Here is a 16,517-nt window from a genome sequence, read left to right on the forward strand (position 1 = left end):
TAATCCTCCAGACTTTCCTACCTGCCCTTCATAATACTAGATCCGTCTCTCATATAATATCCTAAGAACAACACCGGAGGCTGTTCTTTGACATTTTGGCTCCTGAATATCCAGGCCTGTCCTCTAGCGTCTAAGGGTCATCCTAATTCTCATATTTCAAGGTCTGATCACAACGCACTCTCTTAGGCCAAGTACCCACCCCTACCACTTTTCCAGGCTCTACCTCTCAGAAATGACATTTGAAGTACCCCTCCCTTTCAAAAAGTTTTTTTGTTTGTTTGTTTATTGTGTGTATACATATGTGTACATGTGTGCCTGTACGGGCATATGTCACAGTATGTGCGTTCTCCTTCTTCCACTACATGGGTCCTGGGAATCAAACTCAGGGTTGTCAGGCTTGATGCAAATGCCTTTACCTGTTGCTCCTTTTTTTTTTTTTTTTCTTTTAGGGCAGAGTCTCACTGTTCTGATCAGGCTGGTCTTAATTTCTGGAACCTCATGACAATTACAGGAATATGGCTACCACACAGGACTATGAAGTCCCACTGACCTGAATTACCATCCAGTGAAGCACCCACCACAGATTACCCTCCTTCTCCTCCTTTCTGCTCTTCTCTCTTCCCTCTTCGTTCACTGTCCTTGTCGCTGTCACTGTCCCTGTCGCTCTCTCTGACCCAAACCCAGGAGAGGCTCCCATCCCTGTCACTGTGCTTTCTTGAGGCTTGGTTGTAACATGGCATCTAACAACATGCCAGCTCCTAAACCTGTAGGTAGCAGGTGGCAGGCAGGCAGGTGTGAAGGTATCCAATAGAGCCTGAAGCTAGTGGGAATTGGATTGGCCACCTTTTAGCTCCATGGATGTGAGAGCCTTGCAGGTTAGGACATTGTCCAGGGTACAGGTGGACAGTGAGCACCATAGGGGGCATGCCGGTGGGTGATAGGCTAAAACGTTTGGGAATGGAGAACTTCTTGAAGACTAGGAGATGTTCAGGCATGGGTACTTGAGAAGAAATGGACAGCCCAAGTGTCATCCACAGTGATGAATTACTCTACAAGAGGTATAAGAGGCCCAGGATGCTAGATGAGGACTCCTTAAGAAAGCTAATGCCAGGACAGCTGAGATTCAGGGGACAAGGGCAAGGAATGACAAAGGAGTGAAGCTTGGATCACCTGAGACTGCTGGCAAGGGAGGAGGAAGGAGGTTTGCTGTTCAACCCTGTCCTTGGGCATGACATGGCTGTTGCCCTCTAAAAACAAAACGGAACAAAACAAAATAACAAAAAAAGCAACTTATTACAAAGCTGGGAGGTGGTGGTGCATGCCTTTGATCCCAGCACTGAGGAGGAAGAGGCCCCTGTAAGCACTATGCATCTACATAGTGCACAGATATACATATGAGCAAAACATCCATACACAATACATTAAATTAAACTTCAAAGCAATCCCAGTTAAATTCATTGTTTCACCAAGTTAGAATGGAATGGTGTCTTTGGTTTATCATTAGTGGGGTGAATAGATGTTTGTTTGTTTCCCCAGGAAAGGCTTATGCTACAGTGTTCAAAGGGATACAGATGGAGTGGAACCCCAACCACTGCATCATCTAGAGTACCCCTTTGGGAAGTGGGGGTGGTGAGATGTGGGTGGGAACCCTGCTAAGAAAATTAGAAATAGAGCTTCTAAATTGCCTGCAAGGCACACCTCTCCTTTCACATTTAACTGGGTTCCAGGGACTAGGCTTTACCCAATTGAGCCATTTCACTGTCCCCTGCCAGGTGTTTAACTCTAATTTTTAAAAGAAAATTTAAATGGTATTAAAAGGGGACATATGAACATTCTAGGGCACACATGTGGAGGTCAGAGGACAACCTGCCAGACATAATTCTCTCCTTCAACCATGTGGGTCCTGGAGACTAAAATCAGGTCATCAGGCTGGCTGATAGTAAATATTTTTATACACTGAACCATCTTGTCACTATTTATTATGTTTTTAGATTGGGCCTCTCTATGCAGGCCTGTCTTAGAACTCAGTATGCAGACCAGACTGGCCTGAGTGCTGATAATAAAGGCACACACCATAATGCCTTGCCCCATTTATTGTTTAATTTAAAAAATTAAAAATTGTTATGTGTATGGACATTTTGCCTGCATTTATGTATGTGTGCCATATGCATGCCTGGTGCTGAAGAGGCCAGAAGAAGATGAGAGATCCCCTTGAACTCGAGTAAGATGGTTGTGAGCCACTGTGTGGGAGCTGCGGTTAAACCTGGATCCTCTGGAAGAGCAACAAGTACGCTTAACTACTGAGTCACCTTTCCAGCCCCAAACACTATTTTTCTAAGACAGATTATCTCTATGTGTCACAGGCTGGTCTTGAACTCATGATTTTCCTTCTTCAGCTTTCCATGTGTTATGGATTATAGGCATTTACCACCACCACCATGTCTGGCCTCATAGGCTTAATATGTTTTGAATACAGTATACTAATAACCATGAAGCTATCATTGTAATCAATATTAGCTCCCCCCCCCAAAGTCTCCATAAACACTCATCCTCAAGTCTTTAAGGAAAGTGTGCATTCTTTTAGATAAGTACTCAGAAGTGGAATGGGTGGAACCTATGTGTATGTTTAATTAGTTTTCTTTCCGATTGTTTATTGCTTAACTTTTAACATATTGACAAGCTGTTTTCTAAAGTTAGTGTACCATCTTACACTTCCAACAGTCTATTTGAGTTCCATTTCCTTCGTATCTTGTTTTAACAGTTGGCATACACGGCTTTTCAGTTTTAAGCAGTCCCCAGTTAAGAGAAGCAGAAGCGCCTGGAGCAAATCAAGGCTAAACTCTGACTTGACCGGCTCCCACAACCAGGCCTCCTTGCCTGCGGCCAGGTAGGTCACCTCTCAGGTCCAGGTGCCAGGCCTGGGACTGGCCAGACAACAGCTGGTCTGGGCTAGGAGCCAGGTGAGAGCGCCCTGTGCTTAAAACACACACACACACACAAAACCCAACTAGTCACTGGGCTGCCTTGAGTCCACCAGGCGCACCACAGGCCATGAACTCTCACGCTGGAAACACTGCAGACCCTAAAGGGAGCAGAAGAGGTACTGGAATGGGTGGAAAAGAGAGAAAGGGAAGGAGACGTGCCAGGCCACCCTCGCCTCGCCTGTTGGCCCTTAACCATTTCCACCCCACAAGTGGTAAACGTCAGCCTTGGTGCCCAGGCAGTCCTGGCAGTAGCCAGGGCCCCAGCGATGGAAACTGCTTCAGGTCCCCTACCATACAGTCCCGAGGTTCAGTGTGTGTGATGAGGATCACACTGGACTCAGGAGACCTCAATTTGAGTCTGGGAGGAAGGGCCTACAGGCATCTGCTGAGCCTAGGCAGTCAGGGAATTAGGTGGGTGGGCTGGGGCCCTGAGAAGGGGTAATCTGGAGGTGCTTGCGCCCAGAGTTAGACACCTGGCCGTTAAGGGAACTCTTGGGTGTAGCAGGGACTGACTAGTATACTGGAGTTGAAATTGTGGTGTTCAGGGTTGCTCGGTGGGAGGGAGAAGCAGGATCTCTGAAGACGTAGCGAAAAAAGGTTGGCATCTAGAGTTACTAGGGGTCAGTGTGGTGAGTGCCAAATAAATAAATCTGTTAGGTTCTTAGAAGAGCTATTAAATGGATACCTTAGTGGACTTTGTAGGGCAAGGCAGTGGGCAGCTCACACACCCAAAGCGGTAGGGGTTCCCCCGAAGAGGAGACCACCTCTTCAGCTGGCCACCTCTGAACTAGTGGCCAGGGATCTCGGGATATCTGTAGGGGCATTTCTAGGTTTTTAGACTTAGAATCGCTCAGGTCGGGGCTCCACCGCTCTCGGTCCAAGATTATTTGTCTCCTTCTTCTGGGCAGGAGGTGGCTTACCGAGGTTCAGGGGCCATCGCGCTCGTCGGCTTCTAGAGCGGCTGGATGCGCGCCCCCTGGTGGCGCGAGCCGCGGCGGACTTGTCAGAGCTAGTACGGAAGGCGGGTGCCACACTGCGCCTGCGCCATGAGGGTAAGTGCAAGGACTTGATAGGGTAGGGCAGGAGGGACTGGACTTCCAGCTAGAAGGCCGGAAGGCCAGCGACTGTTAGGGTGTGTGATTGCGTAGGGAAGGGTTCAGAGCTAGCCGGACCTTGTGCACTAGAGTGTATTCTTTCAGAGTTATTGTGATAGATGAGTTTCAGAACATTTGTGGAAAGTACTGGGCTGGATGGTTATTAAGGTCAGCGGGGCTCCAATTTAGTATTTGCAGTCTTTGAACAGTAGGCAGTTGTTACTATCTGCAACACATACACAAAGAAACCTGGGAGTAGGAGGGGACCGAATTGGGAAGAAGAGAGTTAGCAGCAGTGGGAGACGGTTGAATACATAATAGGAGCCTGGTGGTGGTGGTGCACACCTTTAATGTCACCACTCGCCCTCGGGGGTAGAGGCAGGTGGATCTCTGTGTTCAAGGCCAGCCTGGTCTACAGAGTCAGTCCAGGATCGCCAAGGCTATACAGAGAAACCGTGTATCGAAAAACAAACCAAACCAAAACGAAACAAACCAAAAAAGAGTACTTAATGAGGCCCCAGGAAGTGGTGGCCCAAGCATTTAATCCCAGCCCAAAGCAACTCACAATCCCTGTGCTAGCCTCTGCCACACCAGCCATCCCAACTCGGACAGGACAGCCAGGGTTACACAGAGAGAACCTGTCTCCAAAAATCAAATAGACAAACAAACAAATAAAAATTACATAATGGAAGTAAGAATGATTTCAATACACTATACATGTGTGAAACTGTACCAAATGTCATTTCCGAAAGAGGAGGCACTTAGAGAAAGGAGATGAGTTCTTTACAAAGAGGTGAGTCTGAAACGCCAAAGTGTGACAGCTCTAAACACATTAGAGGCAAATTTTTGTTTGCTTGTTTTCTTCTGTGTATATTTAAAGATTTAATTTTGATTTAATTTTACTTTGGAGTCAGGGTCTCTCTGTATAGCCCTGGCTTTTCCAGAACTTCCTGTGTAAATCAGGTTGGCCTACCTCGGCCTTCTGAGCGCTGGCATTGAAGGTGTCCGCTGCCACCACAGCGGACTTATTGTGTGTGTATGTGTAGGCGTATACACCTGAATGCACCCGAGCTACCTGGAGCTACAGCTTCAGGCGGTTGTAAGCTGCCACGTATGTGCTGGGAGTACTTGGAACTCTTAACCGCTCAACCCTCTTTGCAGTCTCTTGCTTGGTTTCATGAGACGCCACCTCATGACAGAAACCACAGTGGTCTCCAATTTAAGCTTCGCCTTCCAGAATGCTGGGGTTGATCACTCTTCTGATGGGGGTGGATCTTCAAATGTGAGAAATGAAATGAATTTTGTTGGCTAGCTAATTAGAGGTTGTGGTCTAGATTCTCAGGAACCCGATTTGGGATGACAAACTCCCTAGAAGGCCTTCGGTGGGCCGTTTCTTCACAGTGTTTGTGATGTGTGAGTGCTCTGTCTGCAGGTATGCCTGCACGCCAGAAAACAGCATCAGATCTCCTTATAGGTGGTTGTGAGCCTCCATGTCGTTGCTGGGAATTGAACTCAGGACCTCTGGAAGAGGTCCTCTGGAAGAACAACCAGTCCTCTTAACCAGTGAGCTATCCCTCCAGCCCCACCCCACCATTGTTTTTTAAAAATATTGTATGTATTTAACTTTTTAAGTATTAGAACCAAATTCAGGATGTAGAACATGCTAGGAAGTCCCACTTAGGGTGTTACTTAACACATGCAGCCTATGTGTTATTAACACCTGGAAGGGAGATAATGGAGGGTTATTCAAATGGATGGCACAGGATTATTTAAAAAGAAGGAATCAGGACAGTTATTTCTGTAAGCCCAGCCTTAAAGATTACTAGAGGTGGAGAATGGGAAAATGATCTCTAGGTAGTTAAATGATGAGTGACTCTGTGTGAGTTGTACAAATTAGGCAAATAAGTAAGGTTGAAATGTTAATTTAGGAAGCTGGAGATTGTGTTCAGTGGTTAAGAGCACTGGCTGCTCATCCAGAAGAAACAGGTTCAATTCCTAGCACACACACGAGGTGGCTCACAGTGTAGTTCCAGTTCCAGAGCACTTGACACCAGGTACACATGTGGTACACAGACATACAGGCAAGTAAAACAACCATACACATAAAATAAAGTAAAAATAATTTTTTAAAAGTTAAACCGGGGTCCTGTCACATCTTTTGATATCCCTCTTTGTCTCTTTCACATCTTAGCTGATAGTGTTCTGGATTCTGCGGATATAGAAGTTACAGACAGTTGCTTGCCTCATGCCACTCCTGTGGAACATCGACCCCAGGTACTCAATGCTATGTCCTGTGTTACTCCTTTGCTTTTGTTGGGTTTTGGACAGAACATCCTCTGTAGGCCAAGCTGGCCTGGAACTTGATTGGTAGAATAGGCTGTCTTCAAACTCATGGTGCTTCCTCTGCCTTAGATTTCCCATTGCTAGCATTGCAGATTTGCACTTCCTACACTGCTGGCTAGTCTCATGTCAAGTTGACATAAGCTAGAATATCTATTGGAAAGGAAGGGACCTCAATTGAGAAAAAGCCTCGATAAGATCTGGCTGCGTATATGAACTTTTAAAAGAGATTTAGGATTTTCCAAGAATATGGATATTTTAAAGGGACTGAAATTTTAATGTGTTTGAATATGTAAAGACTTTGGGCTTGGGCTGAAGAGATAGCTCAACAGTTAAGAGCACTGATTGCTCTTCCAGAGGACCCAAATTAAATTCCCAGCACACATATGACAGCTCACAACTGTCTGTAACTCCAAGATCTGACACCCTCACACAGACATACATGCAGGCCAAACACCAATGCGCATAAAAAAATAAAAATAAATAAATAAATAAAAGATGGTGGGACTTTTAAAGTTATTCTTTCTCTCTCTCTCTTTTTTTCTAGACAAGGTTTCTCTGTGAAGCCCTGGCTGTCCCGGAACTCACTCTGTAGACCAGGCTGGCCTTGAACTCACAGATATCTGCCTACCTCTGCCTCCCAAGTGCTGGATTAAAGGTGTACACCACCACCATCCAGCTTAGCTGTTATTCAAGTTTTTAATGTGAGATCTTGGCCATGAATAAGAAAGGAAAGGTTGTGGCTTAATGGTAATGTGTTTCTGTGTCAAGTTGCAATAGGCTCAGTTGTGCTGTCTTATGTCAACTTGACAAAAGCTACAGTTATCTGAAAGAAGGGAACCTCATTTGAGAAAATGCTTCCATAAGACCCAGCTATTTTCTTAATTAAGGCATTTTCTTAATTGGTAATTGATGGAGGAAAGGGCCGAGAGCTTTGTGGGTGGCACCTTTCCTGGGCTAATAGTACTGGATTCTATAAGAAAGCAGGGTGAGCCGGGCGGTGTTGGTGCATTCCTTTAACCACAGCACTTGGGAGGCAGAAGCACGTGGATCTCTTTGAGTTTGAGGCCACCCTGGTCTACAAAGGAAGTCGAGGACAGCCAAGGCTACATAAAGATACCCTGTCTTGTAAAACAAACAAACAAACAAACAAAGAAAAAAAAAAGAAAAAAAGCAGGGTGGCCCGGTGGTAGCACACACCTGTGATCCCAGCAATCAGGAGGGAGAGGAAGGCAGATCTCTGAGTTTGAGACCAGCCTTGTCTACAGAGGTAGTTCCAGGACAGACAGTGCTACACAGAGGAACCCTGTTTCTAAAAACCAAAACAAAACAAAACAAAGCAGGTGAAGCAAGCAATCTGTGGGTAACAAGCCAGTAAGCAGCCCTCCTCCATGGCCTCTGCATCAACTCTTGCCTTCAGATGTCTGTCCTGTCTGAGTTCCTGTCTTGACTTCTTTTAATGGTGGACAGTGGTATGGAAGTATAAGACAAATAAATCTTTCCCTCTCCAAGATGCTTTGGTCATGGTGTTTCATCACAGCAATAATAACTCTGACTAATGCATACACCCAGCTAATGTATTTATACTCCTGCTCCTCATTCTAGCATCAAAGATCTGAGACTCTACGTACATGTATGGAACCACCTCCAGTAACCCAGAGTAAAGCAAGCTATGCTTTGAAATTACCGCAAGACACTGGCCGATTTTCTGTGGAGCTGGTCCGAGGTCCTACAGGCTTTGGTTTCACTTTAAGTGGAGGCCGAGGTATATCTGGGGATGCTCCATTGACCATGCGTGGACTGCTGAAGGATGGGCCAGCACAGCGATGTGGTCGTTTGCAGGTCAGCTCTAAGCAACAGTCCAATCATAGATATTGACCGTTTCCTTGTCTGGTGTTCTGTCTGCCCTTCATACATCACTGTGTTCTTGCAGGCTGGTGACCGTGTGCTCTATATCAATGGAGAGTCAACACAGGGCCTCACTCATGCCCAGGTAGTGGAGCGGATTCGAGCTGGAGGTCCCTGCCTTTACCTGGTGCTCCAACGGCCTCAAGAGATGGAAGCCAGTAGGTCTGAGGAGGCTGGAAAACATCAGAAGAGAGGTGAAGTGGTGGATTTCCTAGGGAAGAGAGGCACAGATCAGAGAGGGGAAGGAAGGGGAGGCTCAAAGAATGGAAAAGCTGGATTCTGGGTAGAAAGGGTTTCCTGATCTAAGTGGGGGAATGTAGAGGTCCAGTGTCTGGATGGGGTTATATAGATTTGACAAAAATCTGGAACAGGGAGGGAGCCCATCCCAGGATAAGAATGAGAGGATGCTTTTGAGGTCTTAGGAGAGGAGGGGGAGGAGTTTTTTTTTTTTTTTTTTTTTCCAGAAGAAAAAAGTTTCCTTGTGTAGCCCTGCTGTCCTGGACCTGTCTGTAGACCAGGGCTGGCCTCAAACTCAGAGATCACCTGTTTCTGTCTCCCAGGTGCTGGCTTTAAAGGCGTGCACCACCACCACCCCGCTCAGAAGGAAAAGTCTTAGTCTTTAGAAAAGGCAGCATGGGTCTCGATTGGAAAATGGGTTAAGGGTATAGAGACTGGGGACTCTGATGTCTGAATGAGGTTCAGTGGTGCAGTGCTTGCCTAGCCATCTGAGAAGCCGTTTGGATTCCATCTCCCAGACACTCTCTTTTGTTTGTGAGAAACAAATATAGGGGGCTGGCAAGCCAGCTCAGTAGATAATCCGCTATGCCTGGATTGAGGGGTATATCTGGAGCTGGGGAATGTTGAGGTTTGTGACAGAGCAGCACCTCTGGGCCTTGAAGACAACTTTCCCTAAGAGCTTTTATGGCCTGTCTTCCATTCCCCATCTCACCACTCAAACTTGCTATCTCCAGATCGCAGCTCAGATCCTAGCAGGAACAGGAAGACGAAGTCTCGCAGCACCATTTCCCCAGTTCACCACCGGCCCAAAACCCGGCCCAGTCCAGAACCCAGTCCAGAGGCAGTGGCTATTGGCCACGTGTTTCACGCAGTGGAGCACCCCACGGAAGATCTGAACGACCGTATCCCTGGTACCCCTGGGCCCTGGCTGGTACCGAGCGAAGACCGGCTCTCACGGGCTCTAGGGGTTCGTGGTGGGGGCATGCAGCTCACTCAGGAGATGGCAGCAGGAAGGCAGAGGCACTGAGCACCAACAGACGTCTCTGTGTTCACTTGGTGAAGTTACGCCTGGTTCTAGCACGTCGGATTGCCAGGCACTAAGCTTTTCCCTTAAAGCTTTAACCTCGTCTAGTGCCCTCCCCCACTCCACACTGCACAGTGGACTGGTCACCACCCCTTCAAGACGCCAGTGGTATAGCCCTCCCAGAGCCCAGAGCATTCGCACCCCACTCCCCCATCCCCCGCGTTCGCTCAGCTTCTCCTAGTTGCTTCCTAGCCGGGAGGTAATAAAATAGCTGAATCCAGTCCTGACTTGTCAGGTGCTCTAGGCAGGGTGAGGCTTCCCAGTCCACTCTGGAAGGGAGGGGTGGGTTGATCTGGTTTCGATGAGGGCCCTTTTGAAACCAGCCAAAGGCTGCATGCTGCTTTCTTCATGCCTCCAAAATGATCCTTATTTCTCCGTACTCCCCATTTTGCTTTGGTTTGCTAACCCCTGCACTTCTCCCATTCATTCATTTCACTTTTGGAGTTCAAACGTTATTGCGATTTGGCGTGGGGAATGCAAAAGTAGGGCTGCTGTGGGAGTGCCCCAGTAGGCTCAGGGTTCCTGCTTGCCTGGCGCCTTACTCCTCCCAGAGTCCGTGGTGTCCCACTTCCGGCTTGAAAAACTAGCTTTGACTGGCTCGGAGACTGCTACCCTAGGGGCGTGGGTTGCGGCCCTGGACCCCGCTTAGAGACAGAGAAGGGAAGGTGTGAGTCATTGCCCCGGGTGGGCCAGGCTAAAAAGGGCCATTAGAGTCTTTGGGCCACTCCTCCACTTTTCCGTAGTTGGTGATAAAGTGCTCTGGGCGATCCTGGTCTGGGAAGAGAACAGTTTCCTCCACCCGGGAGTTGAGTCCTACTGTCAAATGCTTATAAGGACAGTAAACTCCAACTCGGGTAGCCACAAAGCAGGCAGGCGCTGGCCTATGTTACAAATGTCCAGTCACCTTTTCTGTTAAGCACATCCTGAACATTCAGTCCCATCCCCCAAAGAGGGAAGTTGTGGTCTAAACAGGCAACTTTCGCCCCTATTAAGGAGGATGCGGGAGGGGGGGCGGGGAGGGAAATGACAGGAACAGAGTCTCAGGTGGCACTGGGGGTGGGGGTGGGACAGACTGCAAAACCAAACAGGGACAGGCAGCAGCTGAGGAATAAAGAAGTGAACACTTAAAGTGTTTGTGTGTGGGTGACTTCCAGCTACTCATGACTCAGAGTATTGTGGGAGTATGGCTCCCCAAAAGTCAGGAAAGGAGTCTAGTACACAATTCCTAAACAGTCACACCCAGGGAACTAACATAGTAACCCCAGCTACCATTTACTTAGTTTAGCTTCACCCTGCTACTGGCTTTAATGGAGTATTTGCTTTCATCTAGTTACACACCTACTCAACAACTCTTGATAGATCATTTCTCAAAGGGGGAAAATGATGCCCAGAGAGTGCAAATAGATCAGAGTGGGAGAGCTCAAAGCAAAATTAGTTAGAGATTTTTATGGAAGCCTTTCATTTTAATTTCACCCATATTTGACAAATACCAGTTGAACCTCAACTGTATACCTGCTCTAGAGTAGTTCTACGGGGATACCAGGGAGCAAAACAATGCTTTGTGGCTTTGTGTAGCTACTGTAGTGAAAGTAGACTGATATCACACAAGAATGATAAGGATACATAAAAGATAATTTCCAAGAGAACTTATAGTTACAAAACTAAGAAAATGGAGGTTCTGGCTGGAGAGTATGTATACCTGTAATTTCTCCCAAGTGGGCAGCTGAGACAAGAGGATCACAAATTCTAAGCCATCCTGGGCTACACAGTGAGAGCCTGTATCAAACAACAAACTAAATGAAAGGAAAAAAAAAAGGACAGGTTATATTGTGGGGGAGGTGGTGGGCTCTGGTGTCCAGTTAATGACATAATGTTTTAAGTGGAATCTGAAAGACCAAGGAAAAACTGGGGGTAGAAGTGGGGGTGGGGGTGGGGAGGGCATCTGTACTAATGGGAGATGTAAGAGAGCTAAATTGGTCATGTTCCACAAGTTCAGGTATTTATCGATGCTTGAATGCATGCATTCAACTCTGGGAAAAATGTTTCAACCTTTCCATTACTCATTCATTCTCTCAACAATGGCAATTGTAATAGGGAGCCCTTTCCTTCATTTGGAAAGGACCTATGTTTGGAGCGGGGGCTGACAGGGCCTTCCAGTGATTTCTTTATATTTGAGATGAGTATAAGACCAATGTCCAGATCACATTGGGGTTGGAGGTGCCCTAATTTCAGGTAACTCATGTCTCAGAGTTAGACACCAACAAGGCCAAGAGAAATAAACTGCTCAAGAACACACTGCAAACTTCCCCAAGATTATACTCCAAGAACCACCCCTTATGTTTTCTAGCTCTCAGCAAAAATGTATTCTTTCCCCAAGTCTTCAGCTAAAGCTGGCTTGGCCTCTCAGAACTAGAAAACTGAGGTTCAGCAGTTAGGCTGAAGACTTCCCTGGCATTATGCAGCACAGACTAAGGAGCTCTAAGCACACTGAGGATACTCACTAAGATTTACCAGGTTGATCACCAAGTCCCGTTCTCCCTTGGTCTTTGTGGCACGCCCACAACAGTATTTCACAGTGCACTATCCTTTCTAATCAGAGCCTCCCAAACTCTGGAAAATGACCACATCCTCTTCACCCCAGTTTGGTACCGTTTGACCACACAACCTGACCTGACCGAATCAGGAACGGTTTTCTATCTTTATTCATCCCACTTATTGTGAACATTTTACACCATTTCTTGAGGTAATTAAGTTTTAATTCCACAGATCGTGTCCAGAGTGTTAGGTAATATACTATATACCAGAGGTTCTCAACCTTTCTAGCGCTGCGACCCTTTAATACAGTTCCTCACGTTGTGGTGACCCCCAAGCATAAAGCATTTTTGTTGCTACTTCATAACTGTAATATTGCTACTGTTATGAATCATAATGAATCTGTTTTCTGTGTTTACTGCTATGAATCGTAATGAATCTGCGTTTTCTGGTGGTTTTAGGTGACCCCTGTGAAGAAGTCGTTGGAACCCAAAAGGGTCGCGACCCATAGGTGGAGAACCACTGCTAAATATGCAAAGGGAAAACTTTTTAAAATTCAAAGCATTCCGAAATCAGGAAACATACCTGTCCTCGAGAATTTCGGATTTAAACAGGGCCTTGGCCACTTTTTCAACTAATGAAACTGAATCACCCTATTGCTTCTTGGCCTTTTGGCTAAGATCAAACGGAGGAAGCGCCAGAGTCCCTTGGTAGCGCTTTTGCATTAAAACAAACAAACAAAAAAACAAACCAAAACAAAACAAAAACTGAAGGGTCCCTGTAGTGGTGCTCCTAGTACTTAGAGCTGCCAGGCATCTGGAAGGTAGAGCTGTCTGCGGGACCCGTATCGTCTTCGGCCTGAGGGCAATGGGGGCTTCCGGGGCGGCAGCCACCTGGCCCATCCCCCTCTGGCCCCGCCTGCTTCAGCTAGGCGCGGTGATTCATTCCCTCCTTTGCCCGGGGGCTCCCTTCCCGGACAGACCGGCGGGGCAGACGGCTGGGTGTGCAGCGACCTCGAACCTGTGAGCCAGAAAGCAGAGCTTCTTTTGCGTCCCAGGAATTCCAGCACACACCATGGCGGACTCCGAGCGCCTCTCAGCCCCTGGCTGCTGGTTAGCCTGCACGAGCTTCTCGCGCACCCGAAAGGGACTGCTCTTGTTTGCTGAGATTGTGAGTGTTCCCGGGCCGGAGGGTGGGCAGAAGCTAGGTGTACGGGCTGGACCACTTGGTACTGGACTGTCCCGGTTGAGGCAGGCACGTGGCCCGGCTGGTTAGCCGTGGGGTGCAAGTGGGTGAGTTCGAAGAGGAGGATCGAAGCCAAGGTGCAGGGTGTTTGGTCGGGCATGGGCGAAGTAGTGGAGAGCTGGTAGTGCACTGGTGAGGCGAATAATTTTTAGCTAATGTTGGGGGCTCGGTGTGTGGGTGTAGGCTGCTAGTGGAAGGAGAGAAGGGGTCCTGGGGAGTGGAAGCCTCTCGTGGCAGGGCGTGGTCAGCCTGGGCACTGGCTGGCGGGCTGGCTGTGCTCCCAAAGGCGGGGCCTTTTGGGGTGGGATAGAGCTAGTCCTCTAGGGTAGGGCTTTTCCACCCTTCACCAGTTCTTCCCTGCCCGTTTGGAACTGGACGGGAGGTCTTTAGCTCTTTGCATGGTTATAGGGAACCTTGGTTTTCCATTTGCCTCAAAGTGCGCACTGCCTTTGGGTCACTTATAAAAAGGGGTGCGGCTCCTTTAACGGAGCCCTGCCCTGCTAGTGTCAGTCTCACTCCTTCCCAAGGGGGTTGCCTGGGGAACCTCTAGTCCCTCCCATTAAAGGCTTGGAAGCTGGCGCCACCAGCGCTCACCAAACACCTGGCAGAGCCACTCCCCTCAGGGAAAGGGGAACTGAAGCACATAATTCTTCTTTTTTCTTACTGGGTGACCCTGGGGAAGCCACTTAACCTCTCTGACTCACTTTTCTCATGTATAAAGTAGAATAGTACCTGGCTCATTAGATTATTGGGATGATTGAGTGAAATAAGACTTGTAAAGCTCCTAGACAAAGCTTGAAGAACAATGAGCATGCGAGAGGGGTTTTGGGTGTTTTATTGTGTGTCATTTTCTTGCTCCTGGTAGTTATTTGGGAAAAATGATTTTTCTCCCCCCCCTCCGTCTGATCCCCTCCAACTCTACCAAGTTGGTGGAACTTAGGGTGTTGCACATGTTAGGTAAATGCCCTACCACTGAGCTACGTCTCCAGTCCTGGGAAGTGGATTTCATGTTTTTTTGTTTGTTTGTTTTCCTGATGAACATATGAGTTTGAGATTCCTCTTTTCCAATTTCAACCATTGCACTTAACCCATGGCTGACTGAGGTCCCTTGTCCCTGCCCCCCTCAGATACTGTGCCTGGTGATCTTAATTTGCTTCAGTGCATCTACATCAGCGTACTCCTCCCTGTCGGTGATTGAGATGATCTTTGCTGCTGTGTTATTTGTCTTCTACATGTGTGACCTGCACTCTAAGATATCATTCATCAACTGGCCTTGGACTGTGAGAAAGGGGCCAGTATTGCTGAGGCTGGGTGGGTGGTGGGTGGGGAAGTTTGAATGGTCTGTAGAATGCTGGAGGCTGAAATCACCTTTTTCTGCATCCGCTTCACAGGACTTCTTCAGATCCCTCATAGCAGCTATCCTGTACCTGATCACCTCCATTGTTGTCCTTGTAGAAGGAAGAGGCGGCTCCAGAATTGCTGCTGGGGTAAGGGCCCAAGAAGCAGATCCAAATCACAGAAAGAAGGGTTTGAGGATGTAGGGAACTTCTGCAGGAGTACGTGAGCTACGCCAGGCCAAAGTTGCTCTCAGCACTTGCAGGAAAGTCTGGCCCCAGCAATGATTTTATCTACCAAGATCATCTGTTGTAAAAACACTGTTCCTTGTCAGACAGACCTTTGTGAGAGACAAAGGCGGCCTCTTTGTCAACATGTTAGTCTACCATCTGCTAGAATTTTGTCTCAAATGTAGTAAGAAGCAATTCCTCTAAATGTGAGACAATGATGTTAGATGTCATGTTCTGATAGGTACTGTGGAGATGGTGAGGTAGGAACTATTCAGACTCCTGGCCTTTCCCTGACGTTCCCTACCTTCCTAGCATGAGGCTTGAGTCACTAACTTACTTGGGCCAGTTCCTGGAGTTGAATACAAAGACATAAAGTCTGAGTAGGCTCTCTAATCCAATCCCTTTGCTACCATCTTCCCAGGTACTGGGCCTAGCTGCTACAGTGCTCTTTGGCTATGATGCCTATTTCACTTTCCCTCTAAAGCAGCAAAGACATACGGCGGCCCCCACTGGTAAGTGTGTATGTGTGTGTAAACTTGTGTGCACTCTTAGAACAGAAAGAAGGAAAGAAGCCAGGCAGTGATGGCAAACACCTTTAAATCTCAGCAATCATGAGGCAGATGCCTCTGAATTCAAGGCCAGCTTGGTTGACAGAATGAGTTCTAGGACAGCCAGAGAGCTGTTACACAGAGAAACTATGTCTTGAAAAACAAAACGAAACAACCCCCCCAGTAAAGAAAAAAAGAAAAAGAAAGAATAAGAAAAAAGAAAAAGGACCTCCTAGGGAAGGGTATGACTGGCAATTCTGTCCCTTATTGATTCCTAATGTCATAAGTGTGTAAGCATTCCTGGCTGTAAAAATGGGCATGTGGATTCATCAGTTCTTTCTTTCTTCCTTCCTCTTGCAGACCCCACAGATGGTCCATGATCCTCTTTGTCTGTTTCTGCTACCTGCCAATAACTCCTCCATCAAAAACGTCCTCTTGCCCAGTGTGGTGGTGCATGCCTTTAATCCAAACTCAAGAGGGCAGAGGCAGGTGGATCTCTGAGTCTGCAGTCAGGGCTATACAGATCATGTTTCAAAAAAAAAAAAATACCTCCTCCGGTTTCCACAACACTCCCAGCCAATTCTCTGACCTCGTTGAAAGTGCTTATGGTACAAGAGATTGAACCTAGAGCTGAGTGCTTACTAGGCAAGCACTCTCCACTGAGCTATATCCCTGTAAAAGTGCCTTTATTGGGAGTTTTGTCTTCCAGCCTGCCAATCAACCCTCCTGGGTGTGGTCACCTTTATGGGTGTACCTAGTTCCCCCTCTGCTCTGCAGTACTAGAAGCTGACGTGAGTTTTGCTTGAATCGTACTCCCACATAAGCTACAAAATGAGGGGCCCACTACAAATAACCCTTTTCTCTATGTGGCTGTGAAGGGCTAAAAAAATAATAAAAAGTGTTAAAGTCTATAACGAATAAGTTGAATTTTTGGGGGATCAAATGTTAGCATTAGGAGGAGGGAAATTGAGGTAATGCTA

The 16,517-nt window shown here is 47.3% G+C and overlaps 3 protein-coding genes across 3 annotated transcripts in view; 2 read left to right on the plus strand and 1 right to left on the minus strand.

The window, feature by feature from the left end:
• Gpkow (G-patch domain and KOW motifs) overlaps positions 1-8,243 on the minus strand; it is a 36,531-nt gene extending 28,288 nt beyond the window's left edge. The window contains exon 1 of the mRNA XM_021658502.2: positions 8,106-8,243. The gene's annotated coding sequence lies outside the window, so the exon portion shown is untranslated. The remainder of the gene's footprint in view (positions 1-8,105) is intronic.
• On the plus strand, positions 3,007-9,869 carry Magix (MAGI family member, X-linked). The gene is made up of 6 exons (XM_021658503.2): positions 3,007-3,100; positions 3,893-4,036; positions 6,270-6,352; positions 8,024-8,260; positions 8,352-8,520; positions 9,298-9,869. The coding sequence occupies exons 1-6, from the start codon at positions 3,052-3,054 to the stop codon at positions 9,588-9,590; spliced, it is 975 nt and encodes a 324-aa protein (XP_021514178.1). The 5' UTR covers positions 3,007-3,051; the 3' UTR covers positions 9,591-9,869.
• A 3,228-nt stretch (positions 9,870-13,097) lies between these two features.
• On the plus strand, positions 13,098-16,451 carry Plp2 (proteolipid protein 2). Its single transcript, XM_021658494.2, has 5 exons — positions 13,098-13,349; positions 14,552-14,704; positions 14,816-14,911; positions 15,411-15,501; positions 15,898-16,451. The coding sequence occupies exons 1-5, from the start codon at positions 13,254-13,256 to the stop codon at positions 15,915-15,917; spliced, it is 456 nt and encodes a 151-aa protein (XP_021514169.1). The 5' UTR covers positions 13,098-13,253; the 3' UTR covers positions 15,918-16,451.
• The last annotated feature ends 66 nt before the right edge of the window (positions 16,452-16,517 follow it).

This window comes from Meriones unguiculatus, chromosome X, assembly GCF_030254825.1.
Source record: "Meriones unguiculatus strain TT.TT164.6M chromosome X, Bangor_MerUng_6.1, whole genome shotgun sequence".
Taxonomy (NCBI): Eukaryota; Metazoa; Chordata; class Mammalia; order Rodentia; family Muridae; genus Meriones; species Meriones unguiculatus.